The sequence below is a fragment of the Canis lupus genome, chromosome 4 (genome assembly GCF_048164855.1).
Source record: "Canis lupus baileyi chromosome 4, mCanLup2.hap1, whole genome shotgun sequence".
Taxonomy (NCBI): domain Eukaryota; kingdom Metazoa; phylum Chordata; class Mammalia; order Carnivora; family Canidae; genus Canis; species Canis lupus.
In genome coordinates, this window is record NC_132841.1 from 65,173,114 (window position 1) to 65,198,307 (window position 25,194).

The 25,194-nt window shown below is 36.5% G+C and overlaps 1 protein-coding gene across 1 annotated transcript in view; it reads left to right on the plus strand.

Moving 5' to 3' along the window:
• The window catches only part of EMB (embigin), a 48,813-nt gene that overhangs the window by 7,705 nt on the left and 15,914 nt on the right, over positions 1-25,194 (plus strand). Inside the window, exons 2-6 of the mRNA XM_072824663.1 lie at positions 4,337-4,426; positions 5,911-6,000; positions 7,493-7,582; positions 23,670-23,853; positions 24,086-24,174. Coding sequence (XP_072680764.1) covers positions 4,337-4,426; positions 5,911-6,000; positions 7,493-7,582; positions 23,670-23,853; positions 24,086-24,174 — 543 coding nt within the window. The remainder of the gene's footprint in view (positions 1-4,336; positions 4,427-5,910; positions 6,001-7,492; positions 7,583-23,669; positions 23,854-24,085; positions 24,175-25,194) is intronic.

Genomic DNA, 25,194 nt, shown 5'->3' on the forward strand with positions numbered 1-25,194 from the left:
GTCCCTGACTTAGAAAATATAACTTATAAATGTCCCCATCAGGAATTTATTTTCTTGCCAAACCTTTTCGTGACAAATTCTCTGTGGATTATAGTGTCTGGGAATCAATATAACCTTATTCTCCCCATCTTTCTGCTACTGCCATTACAGACAGGGGATAGGAATACTGTATTTCTAGATTCCAGAAGTAGAACTCTAAAAGCACTGTTTATTAAATATATTGGTAAGTAAATATTTTAATGCTATAGTTTAGCCATGTCATGGCTTTAACAATTTGGCATAGGATCTCATGGTTATATATAGCATTGCTTCCATGAGGAAATATATTCTGAATTCCAGACCTTTCTTTTGTAAATAGTATATATTATCCATTTTTAGGTTATAGTGTTTTTGTAATTGTGCTGTACATTTATAATGCTGTGTATCAGAATGCTAAAATTAAGATTTATTAAAGATAATGTTAATTATAAACATTGATAACAATCAATACATTAATGGAGGAGAGAAAAAAGATAATATTTATCCTAATAATAGCTTTTACTTATAGCTTTCTCTAAATGAAGTCCAGACTCTTCCAAGATTGTAAAATATAATAAAGAGATTTGGGAGGATTTAGAGAAAATGCTTATTATTAACCAGAGGTATGGTTGAACTTATTTTCTGATTTAGAGAAAAGCACAAGACCCAATGCAGTGTTTTAGTGTTACCTATCCTCTTTTTTAAATTCTGTTTATTTCAGTTGTAATGGAGCATCAGAATTTAAGATGTGAAAATGCTACATAAATAAATTTTATGTATAAATTATAGCATGTTTATTTCTTTTAAAAATATTAATAGGATAAATTATAAACCCATCTAACAATGTCTGTTTTAAAATGTAATATGTGAAAGATATTTAAGTAGAGACCATTTTGCTATCTCACATGAACTAATAATAGGTGAAAATTAGGTTGTTATTCATCTCTTTGATGCAACACCCTCCTGACCCATTGCCCCCACAGAAGGAGAGAAATCTTTCATCTTTAGAAAAACTATTAGATGTTACTCTTTTATGTGGCATTTTTGCCACAAACTGTAAAAGAATGCCTAGTGGAAAGTTTCCCGCAATGATTAAGAAAGGGGTGAGCGTGATAACTTGAGGAATGTTTGCTATGATCTTGGCACCACTACTCAATATTAGACTTTTTTGATCCTCCTTTTTTTCTCCATGAAATGAAACCCCGGGTAACAAGTCAGAGGCAGAATCTGGATTAAGCTACCAAATTCCTGCCTCTCCATTTTGTGTTTCTTTTTGTGACTTAGCCTATTCCTTTCGGGGAAGTATTCAAACCACATCTGCCTGATTCTCCTGCCAGTTTCCTTTAAACACAAATCTCAGCTGCATCAGCCTCCTGCCAGTTGTCCTCCTATTGAAGGCAAAAAGGTCTACACTTTCAGTTTTTTTTTTAATTTTTATTTATTTATAATAGTCACAGAGAGAGAGAGAGAGAGAGGCAGAGGCATAGGCAGAGGGAGAAGCAGGCTCCATGCACCGGGAGCCCGATGTGGGATTCGATCCCGGGTCTCCAGGATCGCGCCCTGGGCCAAAGGCAGGCGCTAAACCGCTGCGCCACCCAGGGATCCCCATTTTCAGTTTTTTGATTAAAAAAATACCTTGGCTAAACAAAGAACTTCTCACTTTTACTATTCTAACACCTTCTGTAAATGGCCCTTTTTCCACTCAAGACTTCTGTGTACATTGCCTCTTACAGGAACTTTTTTCAAGGCAAAAAAATAAAAATAAATAAAAAAAATCACAAGAGTTACACATGTTCTTTTGCAATGGGACTTGTTCAATGGAATCTGGAGCCTGATCAAGATGAATGCTTTAGAGGGGATATGAAGTTAGGGTATAGAGGTGGCTGGTTTATGGATGTCTGTATTTTTAATATCTGGACTGGTAGTGGGAAGTGATCATAACAGCTACTATATTCTGGAACTACCCAAACTTCCCAATTCTTGAAGCTTGTCTTTTCTTTTCCCTCCTATCCCTTCAGCTCTGTAAGCTTAGATTTGCTCAAGCCAAGTCTAGACACCTCTTCTCTTGTGCTAACACAAGTAGGCTCTTCTATCCAATCCTGATATTGAGAAATGGCAAAATAACCTCAGCCTCCGAGCTCATTTAGATGGCATTATCTCCACCTCTCTTCCAGCACCAGATGTAAATCAGGCTCTGCAGCTCACTGCCAGCTTGGAAAATACATGGGTTAGTTATATAGTCAATACTATGAATGGACTCTGCGATTTTAATGATTCTCAATTACAAATTGTGGGCCTCAATTGATATAATTATGATCCATGTGGCCCTGTTGGGACCAAGTTTATGCAGCTTCATACTCCTTACCAGCATCAAGCATGTACCAGTGCTCTACATAGTCACTTATTTAAATGAAATAAGAAGAAAGAATAAAATACTTATTTCAGGTTATGTCACTTTCTTATTGCTGTTGATAGTCTGAATACTATTAATAATACTACTAATAAATGATATTGGACCATCTCAGATGATTATGGGCTTGTTTTAGGGATGGAGTGTCACAATTATATTCAGCTCGGCAGTAGGCGAGGCCAAGAAAAGGGAAGTCCCTAGCAAGGAGCAAAGATATCAAAGTTTATGTTTTGCAAGTGTCACAGAGCGGAAGATATAGAACAGCTCATTCCTTCCCATCCACACCCTCCTGGCTTCCTATTCAAAAGCCAATAGCATCTGCTTTCATCTTCCTGAGATATTTCCTCTTAAATACAACCTCTGAGTGAGCTGTGGCCAAGAATGGAAAAACAGGTTTTGTTTTTTTTTTTTTTCCATCAGAAAAAGAGTATTGATAGGTGCCTTTTTGGCTGTGTGTACGTGTATGTGTGTATGTGTGTGTGTGTGAGAGAGAGAGAGAGACAGAGAGATGGAGAGACAGAGAGACACAAAGCATATGAAAGAATGAATATTAGATGTCAGTGGAAGAAATGTTTTGTATTCTTGATTGCCCAGTGAGAAGCTCAGGGCATTATTTCCTATGTAATCATTGTCAGAGGGTGGTATGATTTACATAATCAATTCATTAAAGAATTATTTTATGAGAAAGTGAACTCCACCTTCCAGAGTTGCCTTCGAAGTGGTCAAGCCTTTGGAATACAGCTTATTGCAGAGTGAGGTTCAGCTAGGTATATTTTTTTATTAGGCAGTATTGTAAAAGCTGTGCTTAGGTGATCACTAACTGATGATACTTTTCAAACACATAAGAAAGAACTGGAAATCTAATCTTGCACTAGGAATAAGTTTCTGAGCAGAGTATTAAGAAAGTGAAATAAAAAAGGCTCAGGTTTAATATAAATTGAATGAAAAGTTCATAAGAATGCAGCCAAGACTACAGTCAGAAGCCTTTTCTTCTTTTCTGACTTATTTGATAGAGTTGGGGTAGTTTTTATGGGAGGTAAGTTCTGTGTGCTCTATAGTAGCCAGTGTACAAAAAAAAAAAAAACAAAAAAAAACCAAAAAAAACAAAAAAAAAAAGGAAGTTTTGAGGAGAGTAAGATGAGAAGTGGACACCTTTTTACCTTTTTCTTCAGTAAGGGTTTTCGAGACGCCTGGGTGGCTCAGAGGTTGTCTGCCTTCTGCTCAGGCATGATCCTGGGGTCCTGGGATCAAGTCCTGCATTGGGCTCCCTGCATGGAGCCTGCTTCTCCCTCTGATGCTGTCTCTGCCTCTCTCTGTGTGTGTGTCTCTCATGAATAAATAAATAAAATCTTAAAAAAAATAAGAATTTTCAAAAGATGAGAGAAGTGACAGAGGAGAACCAAAAGTCAGTTTGATGGAGGGTTGCGTGGTCTGTCACTGAAGCTGGAGAACAAACAGCAGAAACTCACTGTGCATCCATTTTGTCTTCTTTGTCCTCTTTTTATGTCCTTCATTATGGTCTCTCTGTCTCTCTTTGTTCATTCATCTTCCTTCTGTCTCCTCATGTCTGTCTTCTTTCTGACATTCTTATTTAATTCTTCACTGTCTTCATTTATGTTTTATAAAGAAACTACAAATGGTAGGATAAGACAATAAATGTTTTTTAAGCCATTTGATGTAAATCAGTAGGGTTTTCTCAGTTAAAAAAAAAGAACATAGAAAAAGTTGGAAATGTGGTCACATTTATTAGCCCAGTATATTTCTAAATATCTGTGAATGTATAAGATCTAGTTCATCGGAGCTTCCTGAAAACATTATTTTTCATTAATAGTATACTATATGGCATTTTAGCTGTTACAAACTAGCTTGTAGTCCTTTCATCTTGATAACATTTTCTTTTTCTTACAGTGTCACCTTTTACAAGTTTACCCATCCGAGAAGAAACGACGACAAAACATTTTAACTCTTCCTTGGAGACTCCTAACATATCATTGACTGGTAAATGTGTTTCACCTTTCAAATAATACAATGCCCCCAAAAGTTTTGATTTTTCATTAGCCATTGTGTTTGCCTCATGAAATATTAATCCTTGCTCATGGTCTGGGTACTGGGAGAAACACACCAGTACCTCATATAATTAGGACGTAGTATGTGGGTGTCTACTGCAATGAGGACAGTGTGTTCTGCATGCAGGGAGGGGTCGGCTGGTCAGATGTGGGAAGCCTGAGAAGGACTCTTCAGAAGGGGGAGCCTAAGAAGATGGCAGGGTTCATTTCGACTGGCAGCTCCTCTTCAATTTTCATCATTTCTTGCTGGTGCATCCATTCAAATCTCTCTGCATTGAAGGGGGAATTCGTGTACCCACTGGAAGACCCTTATGCAGGGAAATTAAAGATGCTATCAAATGAGTCAATGACAGTGCTATGGAAACATAAGTAAAGCATGAGTAAAATAGTTGTCTCTTTTAGTAACAGTGTTAAAGGTATAATTAGAATATAAAATATTGTAAACTCATCTGAGTCAATAACATGATTTATCCAGTTATTTTTCCAGTCTTTAACTGTCCTTGAGTCTAAGAACTGTTTCTCTCTTTCTCATATAAATGAAAGATATGCTTCCCCCATCACCCATCGGATACCAAAGTTATGTTTGCATTGTCTTTTTTTTTTGTTGAACATTTTTTTATGACTTTGTACAACTGCTTGCTCTCAGTTTCTATTCCAACACTTGGAGTTCATTCTTGATTGTAAAAAGTAATTAATGGACATCTGGGTGGCTCATTCAGTTAAGCATCTGCTTTTGTCTCAGGCAGTGATCCCAAAGTCCTGGAATCAAGTCCTACAGTGGGCTCCCTGCGTGGAGCCTGCTTCTCCCTCTCCAGTGTCTGCCTCTCTCTCTCTCTGTGTCTCTCATGAATAAATAAATAAAATCTTAAAAAAATAAGAATTTTCAAAAGATGAGAGAAGTGACAGAGGAGAACCAAAAGTCAATTTAATGGTGGGTTGCCTGGTCTGTAACTGAAGCTGGAGAATAAACAGCAGAAACTTACTGTGTATCCATTTTGTCTTTTCTGTCCTCTTTTTACGTCCTTCATTGTGGTCTCTCTTTGTTCATTCATCTTCCTTCTGTCTCCTCATGTCTGTCTTCTTTCTGACATTCTTATTTAATTCTTCACTGTCTTCATTTATGTTTTATAAAGAAACTACAAATGGTAGGATAAGACAATAAATGTTTTTTTAAGCCATTTGATATAAATCAGTAGGGTTTTCTCAGTTAAAAAAAAAAGAACATAGAAAAAGTTGGAAATGTGGTCACATATATTAGCCCAGTATATTTCTAAATATCTGTGAATGTATAAGATCTAGTTCATCGGAGCTTCCTGAAAACATTATTTTTCATTAATAGTATACTATATGGCATTTTAGCTGTTACAAACTAGCTTGTAGTCCTTTCATCTTGATAACATTTTCTTTTTCTTACAGTGTCACCTTTTACAAGTTTACCCATCCGAGAAGAAACGACGACAAAACATTTTAACTCTTCCTTGGAGACTCCTAACATATCATTGACTGGTAAATGTGTTTCACCTTTCAAATAATACAATGCCCCCAAAAGTTTTGATTTTTCATTAGCCATTGTGTTTGCCTCATGAAATATTAATCCTTGCTCATGGTCTGGGTACTGGGAGAAACACACCAGTACCTCATATAATTAGGACGTAGTATGTGGGTGTCTACTGCAATGAGGACAGTGTGTTCTGCATGCAGGGAGGGGTCGGCTGGTCAGATGTGGGAAGCCTGAGAAGGACTCTTCAGAAGGGGGAGCCTAAGAAGATGGCAGGGTTCATTTCGACTGGCAGCTCCTCTTCAATTTTCATCATTTCTTGCTGGTGCATCCATTCAAATCTCTCTGCATTGAAGGGAGAATTTGTGTACCCACTGGAAGACCCTTACGCAGGGAAATTAAAGATGCTATCAAATGAGTCAATGACAGTGCTATGGAAACATAAGTAAAGCATGAGTAAAATAGTTGTCTCTTTTAGTAGCAGTGTTAAAGGTATAATTAGAATATAAAATATTGTAAACTCATCTGAGTCAATAACATGATTTATCCAGTTATTTTTCCAGTCTTTAACTGTCCTTGAGTCTAAGAACTGTTTCTCTCTTTCTCATATAAATGAAAGATATGCTTCCCCCATCACCCATCGGATACCAAAGTTATGTTTGCATTGCCTTTTTTTTTGTTGAACATTTTTTTATGACTTTGTACAACTGCTTGCTCTCAGTTTCTATTCCAACACTTGGGAGTTCATTCTTGATTGTAAAAAGTAATTAATGGGTACCTGGGTGGCTCATTCAGTTAAGCATCTGCTTTTGTCTCAGGCGGTGATCCCAAAGTCCTGGAATCAAGTCCTGCAGTGGGCTCCCTGCATGGAGTCTGCTTCTCCCTCTGCCGCTGTCTCTGCCTCTCTCTCTCTGTGTGTGTCTCTCGTGAATAAATACATAAAATTAAAAAAAAATAAGAGTTTTCAAAAGATGAGAGAAGTGACAAAGGAGAACCAAAAGTCAGTTTGATGGAGGTTTGCCTGGTCTGTCACCGAAGCTGGAGAACAAACAGCAGAAACTCACTGTGCATCCATTTTGTCTTCTTTGTCCTATTTTTATGTCCTTCATTATGGTCTCTTTGTGTCTGTTCATTCATCGTCCTTCTGTCTCCTAATGTCTGTCTTCTTTCTGACATTCTTATTTAATTCTTCACTGTCTTCATTTATGTTTTATAAAGAAACTACAAATGGTAGGATAAGACAATGTTTTTTTTTTTAAGCCATTTGATGTAAATCAGTAGGGTTTTCTCAGTAAAAAAAAAAAGAACATAGAAAAAGTTGGAAATGTGATCACATTTATTAGCCCAGTGTATTTCTAAATATCTGTGAAATATGAGATCTAGTTCATCGGAGCTTCCTGAAAACATTATTTTTCATTAATAGTATACTATATGGCATTTTAGCTGTTACAAACTAGCTTGTAGTCCTTTCATCTTGATAACATTTTCTTTTTCTTACAGTGTCACCTTTTACAAATTTACCCATCCGAGAAGAAACGACGACAAAACATTTTAACCCTTCCTTGGAGACTCTTAACATATCACTGACTGGTAAATGTGTTTCACCTTTCAGATAATACAATGCCCCCAAAAGTTTTGATTTTTAATTAAGCCATTGTGTTTTGCCTCATGAAATATTAATCCTTGCTCATGGTCTGGGTACTGGGAGAAACACACCAGTACCTCATATAATTAGAACATAGTATGTGGGAGTCTATAGCAATGAGGACAGTGTGCTCTGCATGCAGGGAGGGGTCGGCTGGTCAGATGTGGGAAGCCTGAGAAGGACTCTTTAGAAGGGGGAGCCTAAGAAGATGGGAGGGTTCATTTCGATTGGCAGCTCCTCTTCAGTTTTCATCATTTCTTGCTGGTGCATCCATTCAAATCTCTCTACTTTGAAGGAGGAATTCGTGTACCCACTGGAAGACTTAACATTTTTTTATGACTTTGTACAACTGTTTGTTCTCAGTCTCTATTCCAACACTTGGAGTTTATTCTTGATTGTAAAAAGTAATTAATGGGCACCTGGGTGGCTCATTCGGTTAAGCATCTGCTTTTGACTCAGGTAGTGATCCCGGAGTCCTGCGATTGAGCCCTGCTTTGAGCCCTGCTTCGGGCTCCCTGCTTAGCAGGGAGTCTTCTTCTCCTTTTCTCTCTGCTCCTCCCTGCTGCTCACCTGCTTTTCTCTGTCAAATAAATAAATAAATAAATAAATCTTAAAAAAAACCCAAACCCCAATTGTAACACCCTTACGGTATTTATTTATTTGCTTTTTGCATGTTCTAGTTATCAATTTCCTCTGTCAGATTAAATTTCTTTAAGAGACATCCATATGAGAACATAAGTTTGCAAATCCTTTGACTATCCAGGTAGATGTTTGCAGCAGCACACCCCTTACTTACCTAGTAACGACCCTGGGGGGAAACGGGTTAAGTGTCCAGGAAGAGACAAAGAAGTGACTTTTTTGCTTGGTATCAGGCTAGTTATTTACTTACTTAACCTGTTTGGAGGGTTTAAATCCTAACTACTCTTTTATTGTAGTACTACTACTAAAACCAGTATTCTTGCTGTTATGAAGAGACCAAGTATTCACAGTTGTCTGCCTTAGCTTGATCAAACATTAGTCAGGCTTTTCATCCTCCCAGGCCCCTGCACTCTCATTTATCCCAAGTATGAGCAACCACTAATGCCTCATCATGGCCTGATCATGCTTCCTGCTCCCCACCACTCATTTGTCCCATTTCCTCTCAAAAGTTCCTGCTAGCCTGCCAACCCCTCTCTATAAAAGGAAAGCATGTTCTGTTTGATTTTGAGATGCTATCAGACAGATCTGAATTTTGGAGCATCTTCCTTATTCCAATAGAGTTTTTGAATAAAATCTCGTTATATAAATCTGGATTTCTTTTTATTTGACAAAAGAAAAGATTTGACATTAATTTTGAAAGACTGGATTTCTGAGCTGTGAATGGTTGCATTTTCATGTAGGTTGTTGTTCTGGTTGCCTTTTCATCAAAAAGTTTGTCTTAAGAACTGCCTTTATTGAAATATGGAAGTCCAATCTGAAGATACATCTATCCTTTTTTTTTTTATTTTTTTTATTTTTTTAGATACATCTATCCTTATGAGGAACCATAGGCTTTCTTCTTACTGCTATCACTAGGATTTTTAACCTACTTTATGAATGGAATGTTTTCATATTGTCATATTATTGTTTACTTTGAATTGCACCTACATTTCTACGTTGTCTTTACCATTTTCTCTTTCCCTCAGGCCCTTTAAGAAATTGGAGATAAAATGTTTCTTGTAGAGAGATTCAAATATAATAAATTACTTGCACATTTTAGACCAGCATGATGACATTGGCCCACCTCTTAGCAGCTTACTTACCAGAGAAGCTAGAGACTGGGGAAACAGAGGGAGAATTGGAAACATGACCTTTGATTCACGGAAGCCTGGTTGTTTAGTTATTTTATGTTTTTAAAGTGTTGCTAATTATTTACTTACAAACAAATGGGATTGACTTTAGAAATATATACACAGGATGTGTATATATTTCTAAATATAACTTAATTTAGTGCTCATAACAACCCTGTGCAGTGGTTACTATTACTATTTGCAATTTGCAGATGAGGAAAAGGAGGTTCAAAGAAAGTAAGTGAACTGACCAAGGTCCCAGGTGATAGGTAGGAGTTTGGTTTTGAATCCAGGCAGTCTGGCACCAGGGGGCATGCTCTTAATCATTATATATGCTGTCTTTCTTAATGCTTAGTCATTTCTTTCAACAGCATTATTAAAACAATTATATCTCTTTTAAAGGAAAGATCTTTATCTTTCCTTGAAAATGTATCTTTTACATTAATTTTGAAATCATGTAAAAAGTTTCAGTAACAGTGAAAACAAAACTATTTTAATTGTCTTCCTTATTGTTAAATGTGTTTGTTTTAAAAATCGCATTTGCGGAGATAAAAAATATATTAGTGAAAGCATAGTTCACTAAGAATAAAAGGGTTTTTTTTTTTCCCTTACTGATATCACTGGCTTTTAAAACTTATCTTTTGATAATGGTCTTTTTTTTTTTTTTTTTAATCATTGAACTAAGTTTCCCACTGTCAGAATTTGAAATTGTTTGTGTTACAGCAATTAAAGCATTTCTTTATTGTAACTTTTATTTTTCATTCTTTCCTTCTGCATGTTATGTTTTCTGGTGTCTTATACAGTGTGTTATGGTTTAACCAAAGAGGTTAAAATCAAAACATCAGCAGGCAGTTTTCTTGACCATCCTCGTAATGTTGAGGTAGGCTCTCCCCAGTGACAAATTTTATTTACCTTGTTGAAATGTGAGCAGCTGGCATGGGAAGGTTCTAGTGAGACATGGAGTTAAACAAAGCAGTCACCGAAAGAAAAGATATTCAGATAAAGGTATGGAGTGAAATTTAGGGGGACTAGTTAAGGTCAGGAAAGGTGGACATGCTGCCTAGAGCCAGCCAGGCAAAAGGTCAGTGTTAAGACCTCTCCGACTCCGGGGCCAGGTACCTGGTCCATGAGATTGAGAAAAAGGGTTAGTGGTTTGGGAAGGGAGAAAATAACTGGACTTTTTAGTTTTAAAAGAAAAAGAATAGTGAGTTCCTTATATTTGGCTGCTCAGACACTTTGTAGCAGACAAGACCCTAGAATGACTCCAAGGAGGCTCAAATGTGTTGATGTTTCTCAGAGGCAGACTGGCATCATCATCATACCTCATGAGAAAACTGGTGAAGCACAGAGTGGGGAAAAAAAGTGAATGCTAACATTCATAGTGAGTAAGAGAAAGAAATGAAAGCGAGATCCTCCATAGTGATATAAATGGCAGTAGCTGCAAACAACTTTTTTCACCTTGGTTTCTCGATAGCAGAAATAGTGTTCTTTTGAGCTGGATAATTCTTTGTTCTGGGTGCAGTAGGACTATTCGGGGACACTGGAGGATGGTTAGTAGCATCCTTGGTTAGATTTGAGTAGCTCTTCCCAACTTGTGACAATGGAGCACCTCTCCACATATTGCCACTCACATGTCATTTGGGGAGGCAAAAATATACCCAGTTGAGAACCACTGCTCTATACAGAAAGAATAGCTGTGTAGCAGTTCCTCATCCTCTCAACATGAGAAAACAAATGATTTAATAATCATGTGGTTGTTGGGGCACCTGAGTGGTTCAGTCAGTTGAGTGTCCGACTTTTGATTTTGGCTCATGTCATGATCTCGGGGTCCTGAGTCAGGCTCCATGCTGGGCGTGAAGCCTGCTTAAGATTCTCTCCTTCTCCCTCTGCTCCCTCATTCATGCATGCGTACTCTCTCTCTCAAAAAAAAAAAAAAAAATCACTGGTTGTAAACATTGAACAAAGAATCTCACCATAAAGTTAGATGAGGGTGCTAAGTAGCAGGCATGGGACTTCCTAGCATAAGTGGGATAGGGGAACCTGGTCAGTTATAATCCTATCCCTTCCCTTGTCTGCTGTGTACATTCAAAATCTTCCCAGTCTTTGAGAATAAGTCAAAAGCTACATCCTCAATAAGGCACATACAGAGAAGTATTATTTCTGTTTCTCTGATATGTATTTAGCATTTTTAATTCATAAGTAAAAGTGAGTTGATGTTTAAAAATATTAACAATTTATTTTCAGTAATATAGTAAATTAGAGAATCTGAAAATTCCCCTACCACACCTAGAAAATTTAAAATATTGCAAACATTCTTTTAAATACTTAGCTAAGTACACAACAAATAAAGATAATTTCTGCTGACCAAAACTGGTGACCAGGCATCAAGCCTGTGAATTAAAGTTATATTAGTTTTCCTTGTGTTTGTCGATAGGGCCTTTGAGTTCTGAAAGCCACAGATGTAAGAATAAGGCCTTGAATCTAACCAAGGAGGGGAAATGGAACTGAAAATCCCCAGAAAGGTGATCTTTCCAGAAAGCTGGAACTGATAACCCCCAGAAGGCTATATACACAGCGAAAAAGGTTTGACCTGGGAGGTGGGAAGGGGTGGGTAACAACAGTGGATCAGCACCAGGCAATGATAAATTGGTTTCTGGGTTTTAACCTTGTTCTGAATCAAAAACGGACTCCCCTGAGTACTCAAAGTCAAAGGCCTGTCCTCAATGACACTTAGATTGCAAATTTACATTACTACCTGCATTATACAGAAGCCTGTAAGCTGAGAGATAACACAAACATGAGTCTGGCAAGTGTTAATTAGCAGGAAAGCAAACAAAAAACATTTATGGAGGACACATTGCCTACTCTGGCTATGGAGTCTGTACTGAGGACTCGCTCACAAGACAGAAATATAAAATACAATGAAGTATCCCCCAAGACTGAGAGTCAACTAAGGAACAGTAGGATTAGATTGTCCAGAATTTAAGATTATAGAAAAAGTAGATAGAGTTATAATACTAAAACATGAGAAAAAATATTATGCTATTAAAAAAAGAGATAAAGCATGTTTGAAAAATAGCCGGACAGAATTTCTGGGGATAAAAAACTCAACTTGTCAGAGGAAGCCAAAGCTCTTTTTGACCACTCCTATTTCTGTCTCAACTGAACTCTTGTGAAACTCTACTCAATGTGTGTGTGTGTGTGTGTGTGTGTGTTTATGCATGTATGTATTCATAGAAACTCTAGAGTGCTGTGTAACACTGTTTTGTATTCCTTAATATTAGTGGTTTAAATTCATATGTATTGTTCTGAATATTTTTGTGCCAATCAGTGTTAATTCTTGAGAACTAGCCATATTACATGGACATACCTTGTTTCTCTTACTTGTATGCACAGTATAGACATACCAGCATTCTTAGACATTTTCCTCTTGATGGGTCCTAGTTTGTTTTTTTCTATTGTAAGCCATTCAATAAAGAACAGCTCTTTCTACATACCTCTCTCTGGGTGTGATGGTGTAGTCCTCTAGGATAAATACCATACAGTAGAATTGCTGAATTAGGAATTATGTATATTTTAATTTTAATACATACTTGCAAATTGCCCTCCAAAGTAACAGTTTACCTTTTTCTCACTGCCTTATTTGTCTATAATCCTCCACAGTTCTTGACCAGCACCACTTGATATTATTAAACTCTTTTGTCTTTGTCAGCATGAGCACTAAAAACTCTATAACTGTTGTTTTAGTTTGCATTTTGGAGTTGGACATATATATGTGTATGTGTATGTGTGTTTGTCTGTTAATATCCTGTATCCCGTTTTCCTATTGGGTTTATATATTTTTTATTTGATGTGAGACAGCTATATATTTTAGATACTAATTTGTACTTTTTATTGAAATTGCAAATATTATCTCCCAGTTGTCTTTAAACATTTACATGGTGTTTTTTATTATAAAGAAGCTTCATTGTTTTTGTTTTCTCCTATCATTTTTATAGAAGTTTTTTTTTTAAGATTTTATTTATTTGACAGAGGGAGAGAGCACAAATGGGGGAGAGGCAGGCAGAGGAGAGGGAGAAGCAGGCTCCCCACTGAGCAGGGAGCCCAATGTGGGTCTCAATCCCAGGACCCTGGGATCATGACTTGAGCCAAAGGCAGATGCTTAACTGACTGAGCCACTCAGGTGCCCCAGAAGTATTTTCATAGGAGTATTTTTACCCTTCAGTTTTTAATCCTTTTGAAATAGTTTTATGTACTGTGTGTGATAGGGCACTAACTTTATTAAATTATTATTTTTATATAGATAGCCAAAGTCTCAATACCCTGTACTGAATAATTCTCATCATATTCCAAATTCGTATGTGCTATTCTGTTCCTTTACTGTTTCAGTGATTTTCAAACATTTTATAGAGTTGGGCAAAGTAAGAAATAAATTTACATTGTAACCTGACATACCATCCATGCACATACCTGGGGGCACATGCACACACACACACACACACACACACACACTCTCTCTAAACAGAATGTCCATTAAGCAACACCCCTACCTAATAGGTGTGTTACACTTATAGTTCCTCTTCTCTTCCAATCCATTAAAAAAACAAATTTGTGATAACTATTAACCTGACTACTATTATTTTCCAACTTGCAATTCAGAAAATTCTATTTCATTAATTCCTTTGTATTTTCTAGTATCATTAACACATTAATTTTTTTGAAACTTTATGACACATCTTTATATCTTTGTTCTTTTTTTAAAATTAGGTTTTCCTTGGGACGCCTGGGTGGTTCAGCAGTTGAGCACCTGCCTTCAGCCCAGGGCATGATCCTGGAGTCCCGGGATTGAATCCCATATCGGGCTCCTGCATGGAGCCTGCTTCTGTCTCTGCCTCTGCCTCTGCTTCTATCTCTCTCTGTGTCTCTCATGAATAAATTAATTTTAAAAATCTTTAGGGCAGCCCGGGTGGCTCAGCAGTTTAGTGCCACCTTCAGCTCAGGGTGTGATTCTGGAGACCCCAGATCGAGTCCCACATCAGGCTCCCTGCATGGAGCCTCCTTCTCCCTCTAGCTGTGTCTGTGCCTCTCTCTCTCCGTGTCTCTCATGAATAAATAAATAAAATCTTAAAAAACATTTTTAATCTTTTAAAAAATAGGTTTTCCAATGTCCTACATTTTCACACTTTCATATAGGGTTTTTTTTTTTTTTTTTTTTGGACTTGAGTTCCATAACCAATACTTCTTGGATTTTGACTGACTTTTCACTAAATTGATAGAATAATTTGGAGTAGATTTTATGATATTGTATTATCACCTGTAATTTAGGTCTCATTTGACTTAGTATGTCTAAAACAGTTATTTTTTTCCTTTTTAAAACATATTAAAAATAAAAATTATATGGATTTAAGATGTACATGATAGTTTGATATACATATATAGTGAAAAGTTGCTACAGTCAACTAATTAACATATCATCTCACAAAGTCATTGTGTTTTTGTAGGATGAGTGTACCTGAAATCTGGCTTATTTCACTTAGCGTAATGTCCTCCAGGTTAAAGGCTGAGTTTCTTTCTTTTTTTTTTTTTTTAAGATTTTATTTATTTATTCATGAGAGACATAGGCAGAGGCAGAAACAGGCTTCCTGCAGGGAGCCTGATGTGGAACTTGATCCGGGGACCCAGGGATCACAGCCTGAGCTGAAGGCAGACGCTCAACCACTGAGCCACGCAGGTGCCCCGAGTTGCCTTCTTTCTCATAGTCAATCTTCTTTACCCATCCTTCTCTCTCTGGGCACTTGGTTGTTTCCACATCTTAGTTCTCGTGAACAATGCTACAATGAGCATGGCAGTGCAAATATCTCTATGGGATCCTAATTTCATTTTCTTTACGTATATACCCAGAAATGGAATTGCTGGATCATATGGCAGTTCTATTTTCAGTTTCTTGAAGAATCTCCTTATCGTTTTCCATAATGGCTATAACAATTTCCAATTCCATCATCAGAGTATAGGAGTTCCCTTTTCTCATATATCTGTTGATCATTTGTATCTCTCCTTATGCGAAATATTTATTCAGGTCCTTTGCCCATTTTTAAATTAACTTATTTGTTTTCTTGCTTTTGAGTTGGTTGTGTTCCTAATATATTTTGGATATTAGCCCCTTAGCAGATTATGGTTGGTAGATATTTTCTTCCATTCTATAAGTTGTCTCTTAACTGTGTTGATTGTTTATTATGCAGAAACTTTTTAGTTTGATTAATTCTACATGTTTATTTTTGCCTGTGTTCCCTATGCTTTTGGGCTCATACCCATGAGATCATTGCCCAGACCAATGTCAAGAAGCTTTTCCTTTATGTTTTCGATTTCCCTGGTTTTATGATTAGGATGGAAACCAAATTCTAGAATATGTCAAAGACCTAAGAGGGAAAGACAGCAAGAAACCCTGACATAGTCTGGTTAAGACATTGTTGCTGGAACTGTACTCTTGATGTCAATGTTCAGAATAAAAGCACATAGTAGATTTTTAGTACAACTGTGAATGGATAGGTGAATGAAAGTCATGTAGCAGGTGTTCAGTAAATAAGTGTTGAATGAATGGATAAATGAAGAAATGATGCTTATTATTGCTAGACATTTGCCATTACTGTTGTGATTAATTTCTCAATTCTGCATAGGTCCTTAAGTCATTCCCCCTAACTTTAAAGTCCTGGGTGGTAGGATATGATTAGTCAGGTGCATTGCCCTTACCCTCAGAGAGTTAGAAGCAATATCTGTATTTTTGGCTTACATAGTGACTGAGGAGGCTTTGCTCCTCATTAAAATTTACACAGAGGGGAAGGGTGTTCAGATTCTGGTTATCCAAAAATATAATAGTCCATTACCACAGTGTTGGATTAACTTCATGTTAATTATTTGGAAGTAATAGTAACCTATTTGATTACCAATACAGTTTAACTATTAATTGTATTTTCTCTCTGATATGAACAGTTGTAATATTGTCCTATTCCTTATGTTGTAGAAAAATATATTTAATTGATGGAATTTCACTCAGTGCTATACCCTCAAATTAAATACTGCATTGTTGAATGAAGAAGAAATGTGCCTTTCTAGAATTCAAATGGAACCATGTCCCTTTTAAATTTTTCTTTGAAATAATTTTAAATAAGTTTAGAAAGTAGAGAAATAACCACTGTACCTGGTACTGATGGAAATGGAGGAAAACTGTGACCAGCAGGAACTTTATTTAATAAAACTCAGCCAGCATCTTGGCTAATTTTAGAACATTTTCCATAATATTGCTGAAGCTTTGAATTATGGTTGGTATACCTAACTTCATTTGTGTAAATCATTCACATTTTCTAGTATTTCCCTTTCTTTTGATGCTATCTGCATAAAATTCCTAAAAGTTTTAGAATAAGCTGTGCTTATACCACACCAGCCACATAGTTCTTAGGTCTTGAGGAATTCCAAAGGGAGGACTTGGGAGATTGTGTGTGTATGAGTATTTATGTATTCAGATATACGTACACCCATACACATTTTTGTTAGGCTTACATCTTTTTGTGTTTCTTGTGCACATTGGTGATTTTCTGTTCTCAACTACAGAATTCAGGAACCACAGGATTTTAGACGCTATCACATCAGTACCGCACTGATCAGATGTCATGTAAATAACTTGATAGATTCAGTGAAAAAAAAATAATGATCATGAATGAAATTTAATTTGGGAGGAGGTGAAGATGTTAAGAATCAAGGAGCAATATTCTTTTGTTCTTGTACAAATTTTGAATATGAAGTTTACGATACTGTATTTTATTCTTATTCAGAGGACTTATTTTATAAACTCATTAAACTCCATATGATAAGCATCACATAAATGGAATAACAACATGTTAAAAATAGGATTGATTGCTTCATATTTATAAAGTGGTGTTGGCCTCATGTTAGAGTGGCCATCCTCCTATTTCAATGAGGATTCTAGATGTTCCATCTATATTTTAGGATGTAACATGGGACCGCATTGACTTCTATGGTAAAGTAAAGGAGAGCTCCATATTTCCTCTCTCTGCCTCAGAATTGTCCCATTTTGTTAGTTTTTTTTTTCCATTTTGTTAGTTTTTTATGTGCACTTAACTCTTATTAATAAAAGTTTCTACTTTTAAAGCATGCTTGGAAACACTGTTCTATGCAAGAAATTTTAGTTTGCTTTTTCTACTTTTTTCCTTTTTTTTAAGGAACAAAGTAGACTTTTATTTCAAGTGATATGATTCCTAAATGGGCCCGTTAAGGTCTAACTGTTATAATTTCTTTGAAGATTTCAAATTGCTTAAATGTCCATATACTTTAAAATTTTTAATTATAAAAATAAGAGAGCATTATGAAAATAAAAGACAGATGCAAATTATTATATGAATTTAAGTACAGTCTTTTAAAAATATAGTTCAGAAAATGATCAAATAAGTATAGCCTTAGAAATGTCGATGTCATGGATGTTTTTGCAATACTCTAAAATAGCAGAAGTGCTGTTGTTTTAGGGAAGAAATGAAATGGTTTTGGGGAAGTTGAAACATTGTCCATTGAGTTCAGCGGACATAATATTAGTTTGTTGGCTAATTACAAAATATTTTAAAGTTAGAAGTGAAGCTTTTTACATATTTTTGATTTTCAGATAAGAAAGCAAGCTGCAGAAGCATCTGTGAAGTACTGCAAGAAACAGGGAGGTAACAATCACAGCTTGGAGCCTTGCCTGACTTACAGGGAGGCTACAGTGCAGTTTTAATAGAAGCATTTAGTTGAAAGTGGGAATGTTTAAAATATGTCGATCATACAATTTGTCTATCATCACATTGCCATATTGCTGCATTATAAATTTATTTCATTTTCTATTAGTATTTTTTTTCATTCAAAATCTCAGTTCAGGGGCACTGGAGTGGCTCAGTCAGTTAGGCATCCAACTCTTGATTTTGGCTTAGGTCATGATCTCAGGATTGTGAAATCAAGCCCTACAGCGGGATCCAAGTTCAGTCTGGAGTTGCCTGTCCCTCTCCCTCTGCCCCTGCTACTGCTTGTGCATATGCTTGCTCTCTCTCAAATAAGTAAATAAATAAATAAATAAATAAATATTAAAAAAAAATTTCAGTTCAATAGTTTGAAAGTGATGAGGAATTTAATTCCATTGTCATGAGAATTTCATAGTTTTGACAGTTGGTACACATAGTTGGTTATGGGAATCTGGACTCAGCCACACCCAAATTTGTATTCATAATCATCCTGATATATGACCTAAGGAAAGATAGTTAATCTTTCTTTGCCTCAGCTTCCTCCTCTATAAAGTAGGAATGATAAAAATGGTACTTATCTCATAGAACTGCTACAAAGATTAAATGATATGAGCAATACAGAACTTCAGGCAGTACATGATAGCTTTTGTTAAATTCCCCAATGAGGTCAATATTAAGTAGGAAATTATCCAGCAGTTAATATATCACTAAAATTCTCCTTATGATAGCTCATTTAATGCTTTCTTTAGTCTCATGAATATATATTGTGCCATTTTACAAATGAGGAAACTGAGGTGTCCAACGTAAAGATATTTTGTGTTGCCTTGCGAGTAACCTTAGGCAAGGAACTTGATACAGAACTGCTCTCTTATGAAATGGGGATGATAATTCATATTCTAACTTCCCCATATGTTAGGAGGCTCCAGTGAGCTGCATCACTGAAAAGAGAGTGGTGCCCCAGAGTCACCTTCTGGAATGTAAATATCTCTGTAATACTTCCTGCTAGGAGTGAGAATGCTGCTGTGCCTTCTTGCCAGTTCTCCAGCAAGAAAGATGATCTGTTTTCAGCCCCACAGGGTGCCAAAGAAATAATGCAGGGGTCAAAATAGCCTTCTCTGGGTGTTCTGGCCTCCACCACCTCTGGCAACTCCATGGCCTACAGCAAGACCTGGGTCTCAATCTGAGCAGGGTGGCTTTGCCAGCATAAACTCAGGCTGGGCAGAAGCCAGCAGTAATGAGTGACACTCAGTTCTGACCTAGGGAGAAGACTCAAGAAATCTCCAAAGACTTTGTCCTTGAAGCAACAACTGAGCAGAGTTTGCAGGACATGAAAGAATTTTCTGTAGACTTTGATAGATGGTCTATCTCCCACACATCTTATTTTGACCTCCTGTGGCCCCTTCCTTCACTTTAAGTTAAGATATCCTTTCTTACTCCAGTAAGGGGATAAACCAAATTAGTTAGCTTTTCTAAGGATTGATGCAATACCAACAAAGACCATAACTGCTATGAACAGAGACTGGAAATGCAGACCCCTCCATATGGGTGCAGTCATTCAGCATTTGTCCCCCTTGGCTGGCATATTTCGCTTGTAATTGGTGTCCTTCAGGTTCATGCATGTTGTTACATGTTGCAAATTTCCATCCCTTTTAAGTGGGTGATGTTCCATTGTATGTATATATCACTTTTTTCGGGGCATTCATCATTAGGATTATTTCCACATTTTGGCTATTGTGATATAAATCATCTGAAATATTTAAACTCCTAGAAGCAAACAATAGAATGGTGGTTGCCAGGTGCTGGTTGAGACAGAACTGGGGAGGTATTAGTCAAAGGTACTAAGTTTCAGTTATGCAAGACAGTTATGTTTTAGAGATTTACTGTATAACATTGTCGTTATTGATGACTACACTTATGGTACAATTAAAATTGGTTAGGATGGTAGATCTCCTGTTAAGTATTTTTATACCACAATTAAAAAAAAAGATACTTTTTTGCAAATGAAATCAGGGCAATTATATAATTTGAGTTTTGCTTTAGAAGGACAATTTTGATGTTGTTATAGAAAGTATGTGGAGGAAGAGAAAATGTACCCAAGAGAAGATAGGAGGTCATTTGTCTGGTCTTGATTAAAAATAAGGTTATTGAGAGGAAAAAAAGTTATAGGGGAACTGAGTCTGAAAATTTAACTGATAAAGACAGAATATCAGGAGAGTAGCATATAAATTTATTTGATATAAATTTTATGTGACACAGGATCCTTCATAAGGAAATGAAGATCCAAAGAAGTAGTTAAACCTGAGTATTTTTATGCTAGGTTTGAGGAAGAATAGACAGTCATAGGACAATATGATGGGTCAGAGTATGAGATAGGTTGGGATAGATAATAGGTTGGGAGAAGTGTAGCAAAGCTTGTTAGGATTCTTCTCTGCATCCCCTTGTCTTCAGAGATGAAGATACTCCTTTCTTCCAGGTATAGGAAGGGACTATCTCAGGGTTTTATGACCTATTTCAGTGGAGAAGGGCAGGCCGAAGGTCAGAGTGACCTGCTTTGCTGTTTTCTCATACTCCTTCAGCTTAACTATTCAGTATCCCAAGGTGCCACATTTTGAGGGTAGTATGTCCTGAACCACCTCAAAGGCCTATAGTAAAAATGGCTGGAGAAAACTGGGCAAATTTGATTGATATTTCAGAGGTAGAATCAACTGAGTTCCACCACATGCGATTCAATGTCTTGAGTCAGGGGACAAGAAGGCTAATCCGTCTCCCTTGGATATGTTGAGTTTGAGGTACCCATGAGATATCTAGGCTTAGATGCTTAGTAAGTGCCCAGAGCTGTGGACCTGGGGGTCAAGAAGGAAGTCTGGAATGGGGCCAAGAGTTTTTGCCAAAAAAAGGATATTAGAAATAATAGTTGAATCCAACTTGGGAGTGTTAAATTGAAAAGTAGAGGCCAGAGAGCAAAGTCTCAAGGGATACAAATGTTTATGGGTAGTTGGAAGAGTTGATGTGACTGGCAAAAATGTTAAGATCCTGAAATAGAAGCAAGGTAGAGGGAATATTAAGGGGTATGTAGTCTCTGGCAATGTCTGATGTTTTGGGGATATCAAATAAAACATGAGCTCTGGAAAGAGGTCATCATCAGGTTAAACAGTTAAGGCCATTTTAAACCTATGATAAAGCGCTTTCTGTAATGTGGTAAGATACCAGAATTTGCTATATTGGGGTGAAGACAGAGATGTATGGAGAACTCCTTCATGAAATTGACTAATGAAATAAATTTGTTTGACAGAAAGACAAGGCTAGGTTTTAAGGATACCCCAGAGCTAGAGGTGAAGGAGGAAAATTTACAGAGAACGGAAGCTTAGGACCAAATATAATGAACTTTAAAGCATTTTCCCTTATTATTAGAACCTAGTATAATTTCTGGTATGCAGTAAATGCTCAGCAAATGTACCAAGATACATAAATTCCTTTATTTTGAACCACTCAATTTTTTCTCTGTATAATTGAATCTTGTTGAGATCTGTCTATACCCAGGTCTTTTGTGTGTTTCTTATTTTTTTTTTGTTGTTATTGTTGTTTTTTACCTTTCTTTTTGCGCATATAATTCAACTCAGCACTTTTGTAATTACAGGAGTAGTTATTTTAGGTATGTGCTCACAAAGCACTTCACACTAGCTGTACTTCACTGTTTGCAAACTTTGCACCTGGTCATTGCTTAAGGAAGCATTTTTGTAAAGTTTTAAATGTAATTAAAAGTGATGTTACGCTATTTAGTTTCTGTTTATTTCTTTCTATATTTTGGTTCAGCATTCTGCTTTTACTGATACTATACTATTGAGCATGAGATTGAGAAATGTGTTTATATAATACAGTGCCCTCTCCCAGACACAACCCCTTATTTCCCCTTAAGAGTAACCACCACTGTCCTGCTTTTTATAGAGTCATATCCTTGCTTTTTAAAATTGTTTTATCAGGGCATCTGGGTGGCTCAGTGGTTGAGCGTCTGCCTTCGGCTCAGATCGTGATCCTGGGGTCCTGGGATCGAGTCCCGCATCAGGCTCCCTGTGGGGAGCCTGCCTCTCTCTCTGTGTCTTTCATGAATAAATAAAATCTTAAAAAATACTGTTTTATCACACAGGTGTACACCCCTAAATATTATAGCTTAGTTTTATTTCGTTTTTTAAAGGTATCTTTTAAAGTATCTTTCATTTTTAGGTTTCTTTCCTTTTTCTAGTTTAACTGTTGAAAAAACCCAGATCATTCATCTTACAGAGTTCTCTCACACTCTAGATTTTGTTGATCACTTTCATGGGGTGCAGTTTAATATGTTTTTCCATCCTCTGTATTTCCAGTAAAATGTTACTTGGATCTAGAGACTTAGTTTCAGGACCCCTTCCCCCTTTACCTTTTTTTTTTTTTTTTTTTTTGACAAAAAACTATTTCCCAGGTAGTGGGGTGTTCCTACTCAGGAGACATACAGTTCTGTGTCTGAAAGGGTTTGCAGCAGTTCATGTAAAATGCCTAGATCTATGATTCACTAGGGGTTGCAACATCCTTGTGTCAGATTTCTAATGTCTTCACTTATTGGCCGGAATTGTATAAAAAGAAAGTTTTCCTCCTCTATTATCTGGTTACCAGTGGCACATTTAGTATAAGAAGAGGAGTGCACTTGCCTGATATTTTTCTTTTATTTACCTCTGCTAAAAAAAAAAAAAAAAAAAAAAAAAGCCAAAAACAAAAAAAACAAAAAACAAAAAACAAAAACAGGTTGAGTCTTATGTATCTGCATAAGTGGGATATAGGTATCTATATATAGTTGATACATGGCCTCATGGCTTTGTACTGGCATTTCAAATTCAGCGAAAATTCAGAACAACAGGGTAAGTGTTTGAACTCTGCCATTCATCTGTATCTGTATCCAATCCCTACATGTTTTTAAGGACTAAGGAGACTAGGAATGATAGAATTAGCGTATCACACAAATCCACATTTTACACAAAATGTTCTTGTAATAACTACGAATAACATGATTCCTTAAGGGAGTCAAAACAGTTACTCCATTCTCTCTCTTAGGTTTTGTTTGTTTTTATAGTTGGAGTGTTTCTATACTGTCAGAGCGTATGACACTCCTTTATACTTTGCTCTTTCCCCTATATCCTTGTCAGCTGGAAATTTTAAGGAGATTAAGATTATAGCCTTAGGCTTTTGCTATTCTGGTAATGTAACAAACCTTTTCTTCAGCTGTGACTCTGAAAGAGAATAATAAAGGGAACAAGATCTATGTTGACAGAGGAATAATTCTTCAAAGGAATGTTACATTCAGAAACTGTTGATTGAACATTATTATTGATGACTTAAAAGTCCTTTCTATATATTGAATCTCCCCTAAATGTAACTTTTAAAACATCTTTTGTTTTGTTTTCTTCTGTGGCTAATAGTACGTTCCAGTGTGCCAGTGGAAAAAAATATCACTTTAGAACGACCTTCTAATATAGAACTCACATGCCAATTCATAACATCTGGAAATGTGAATTCAGTAAATGTGACTTGGAAAAAAGGTGATAAACAACTTGAGAATATTCACACCAATGCAACAGGAAGCATCCTGTATACCCAGTACATGTGAGTACATAAAATTTTAACCTGCACAGCTAGATGAAATTCATTAACTTGGAAACATTTTTGATGACTGGGCATTCTTTCCTTTACTGTCTCTTGAAAGTTATGCTAATATTCTAATTTGCATATTTACAGAATTGTTTCTGTTTTAGAATTTTGATTACATGCTGAGTCTTTTTCAATTTTATCAAGAAGTGTTTTGAGAACTAAGCCTATATTAATAAATTCTCTTTAGGTTTATCATCACTGATAGCAAACAAATGGGAAGCTATTCTTGTTTCCTTGAAGAGGAAAAGGAACAAAGGGGCACATTTAATTTCAAAGGTTAGTACTAATAATTTATAGAGTAATAACTTCAGCATTATATTCTTAGAATTCTAAATCCCCCAATTTTTAAATTATCATTACAATACTAAACATAACGAGTGAAAGAATTTCAGCTTTTCACTGAATCCTAAGTGGTGACCTTAAAAAGTGGAGATTCCCAGTCCTCCTAGTGGTAGAATTTCCTTTTTCTATCCATTCCCATGCCTGTCTCTCCCCCAGCTTAAAGCACAGATATTAGTTTGAAAGATGGGGCTGCCAGTTACTTGTAACAGTCTTTTGAATTTATTGGTTTAGCCCACTAAACTCAGAGCTTTTATACTATCTCTCTAGGCGTCTGAGTTACTGCACCCCTAAACTGTGAGAATATGCTTTGGTGTTCTGTACCAGTAGCTCCAGAACTTGGGGGTTTAGGGATCCATAAAATTTAAAAATAATATGGAGAAGCCTGTTTTTGGTCTCCTCAAAGAAGAACAAACTCCAGAATACAATCCATGGCTCTTCCCAAAGCCAAAGTATTTTACTATCATTAAACCAAAACTTTAAAGGTCTGAATCTCATAATAAAGACTAGTCACTGAGTTGAGTAATTATCTTCATGAAAAACCCCTATTTTGTGATAGATTGGTGAACCACAGTGTCCCTGCTGGTATCTGGGAAATGTGGTCTGTTGCCATATTAACTATTTTGGGCTTTGCTTCACATTAATTTCCCAAGGTACATGAGAAATCGTTCTTCACTTTTCCTGAAAATTGTGAAGTCTGGCTAGCTGCCCTGACAAAATATGGATACTGTCTCCAAGGCCCCATCAATAGCAGAATGGTCGGCCTCAGAAACATTATCGTGATTTAAGATTGTCTGCTCCTATATCCCTCCTTATATTCCCTCTGTTCTCACAGACTCATTTCCTTCATTTGGTTTTGTAAATGTTCCTACTTGGTAAATATAATAAATCCTCGTGTTTATGCAATCCGGGTCTCTGCAAAGGCAGAAACTATTCCCATCCTTTTATTATTTTAAT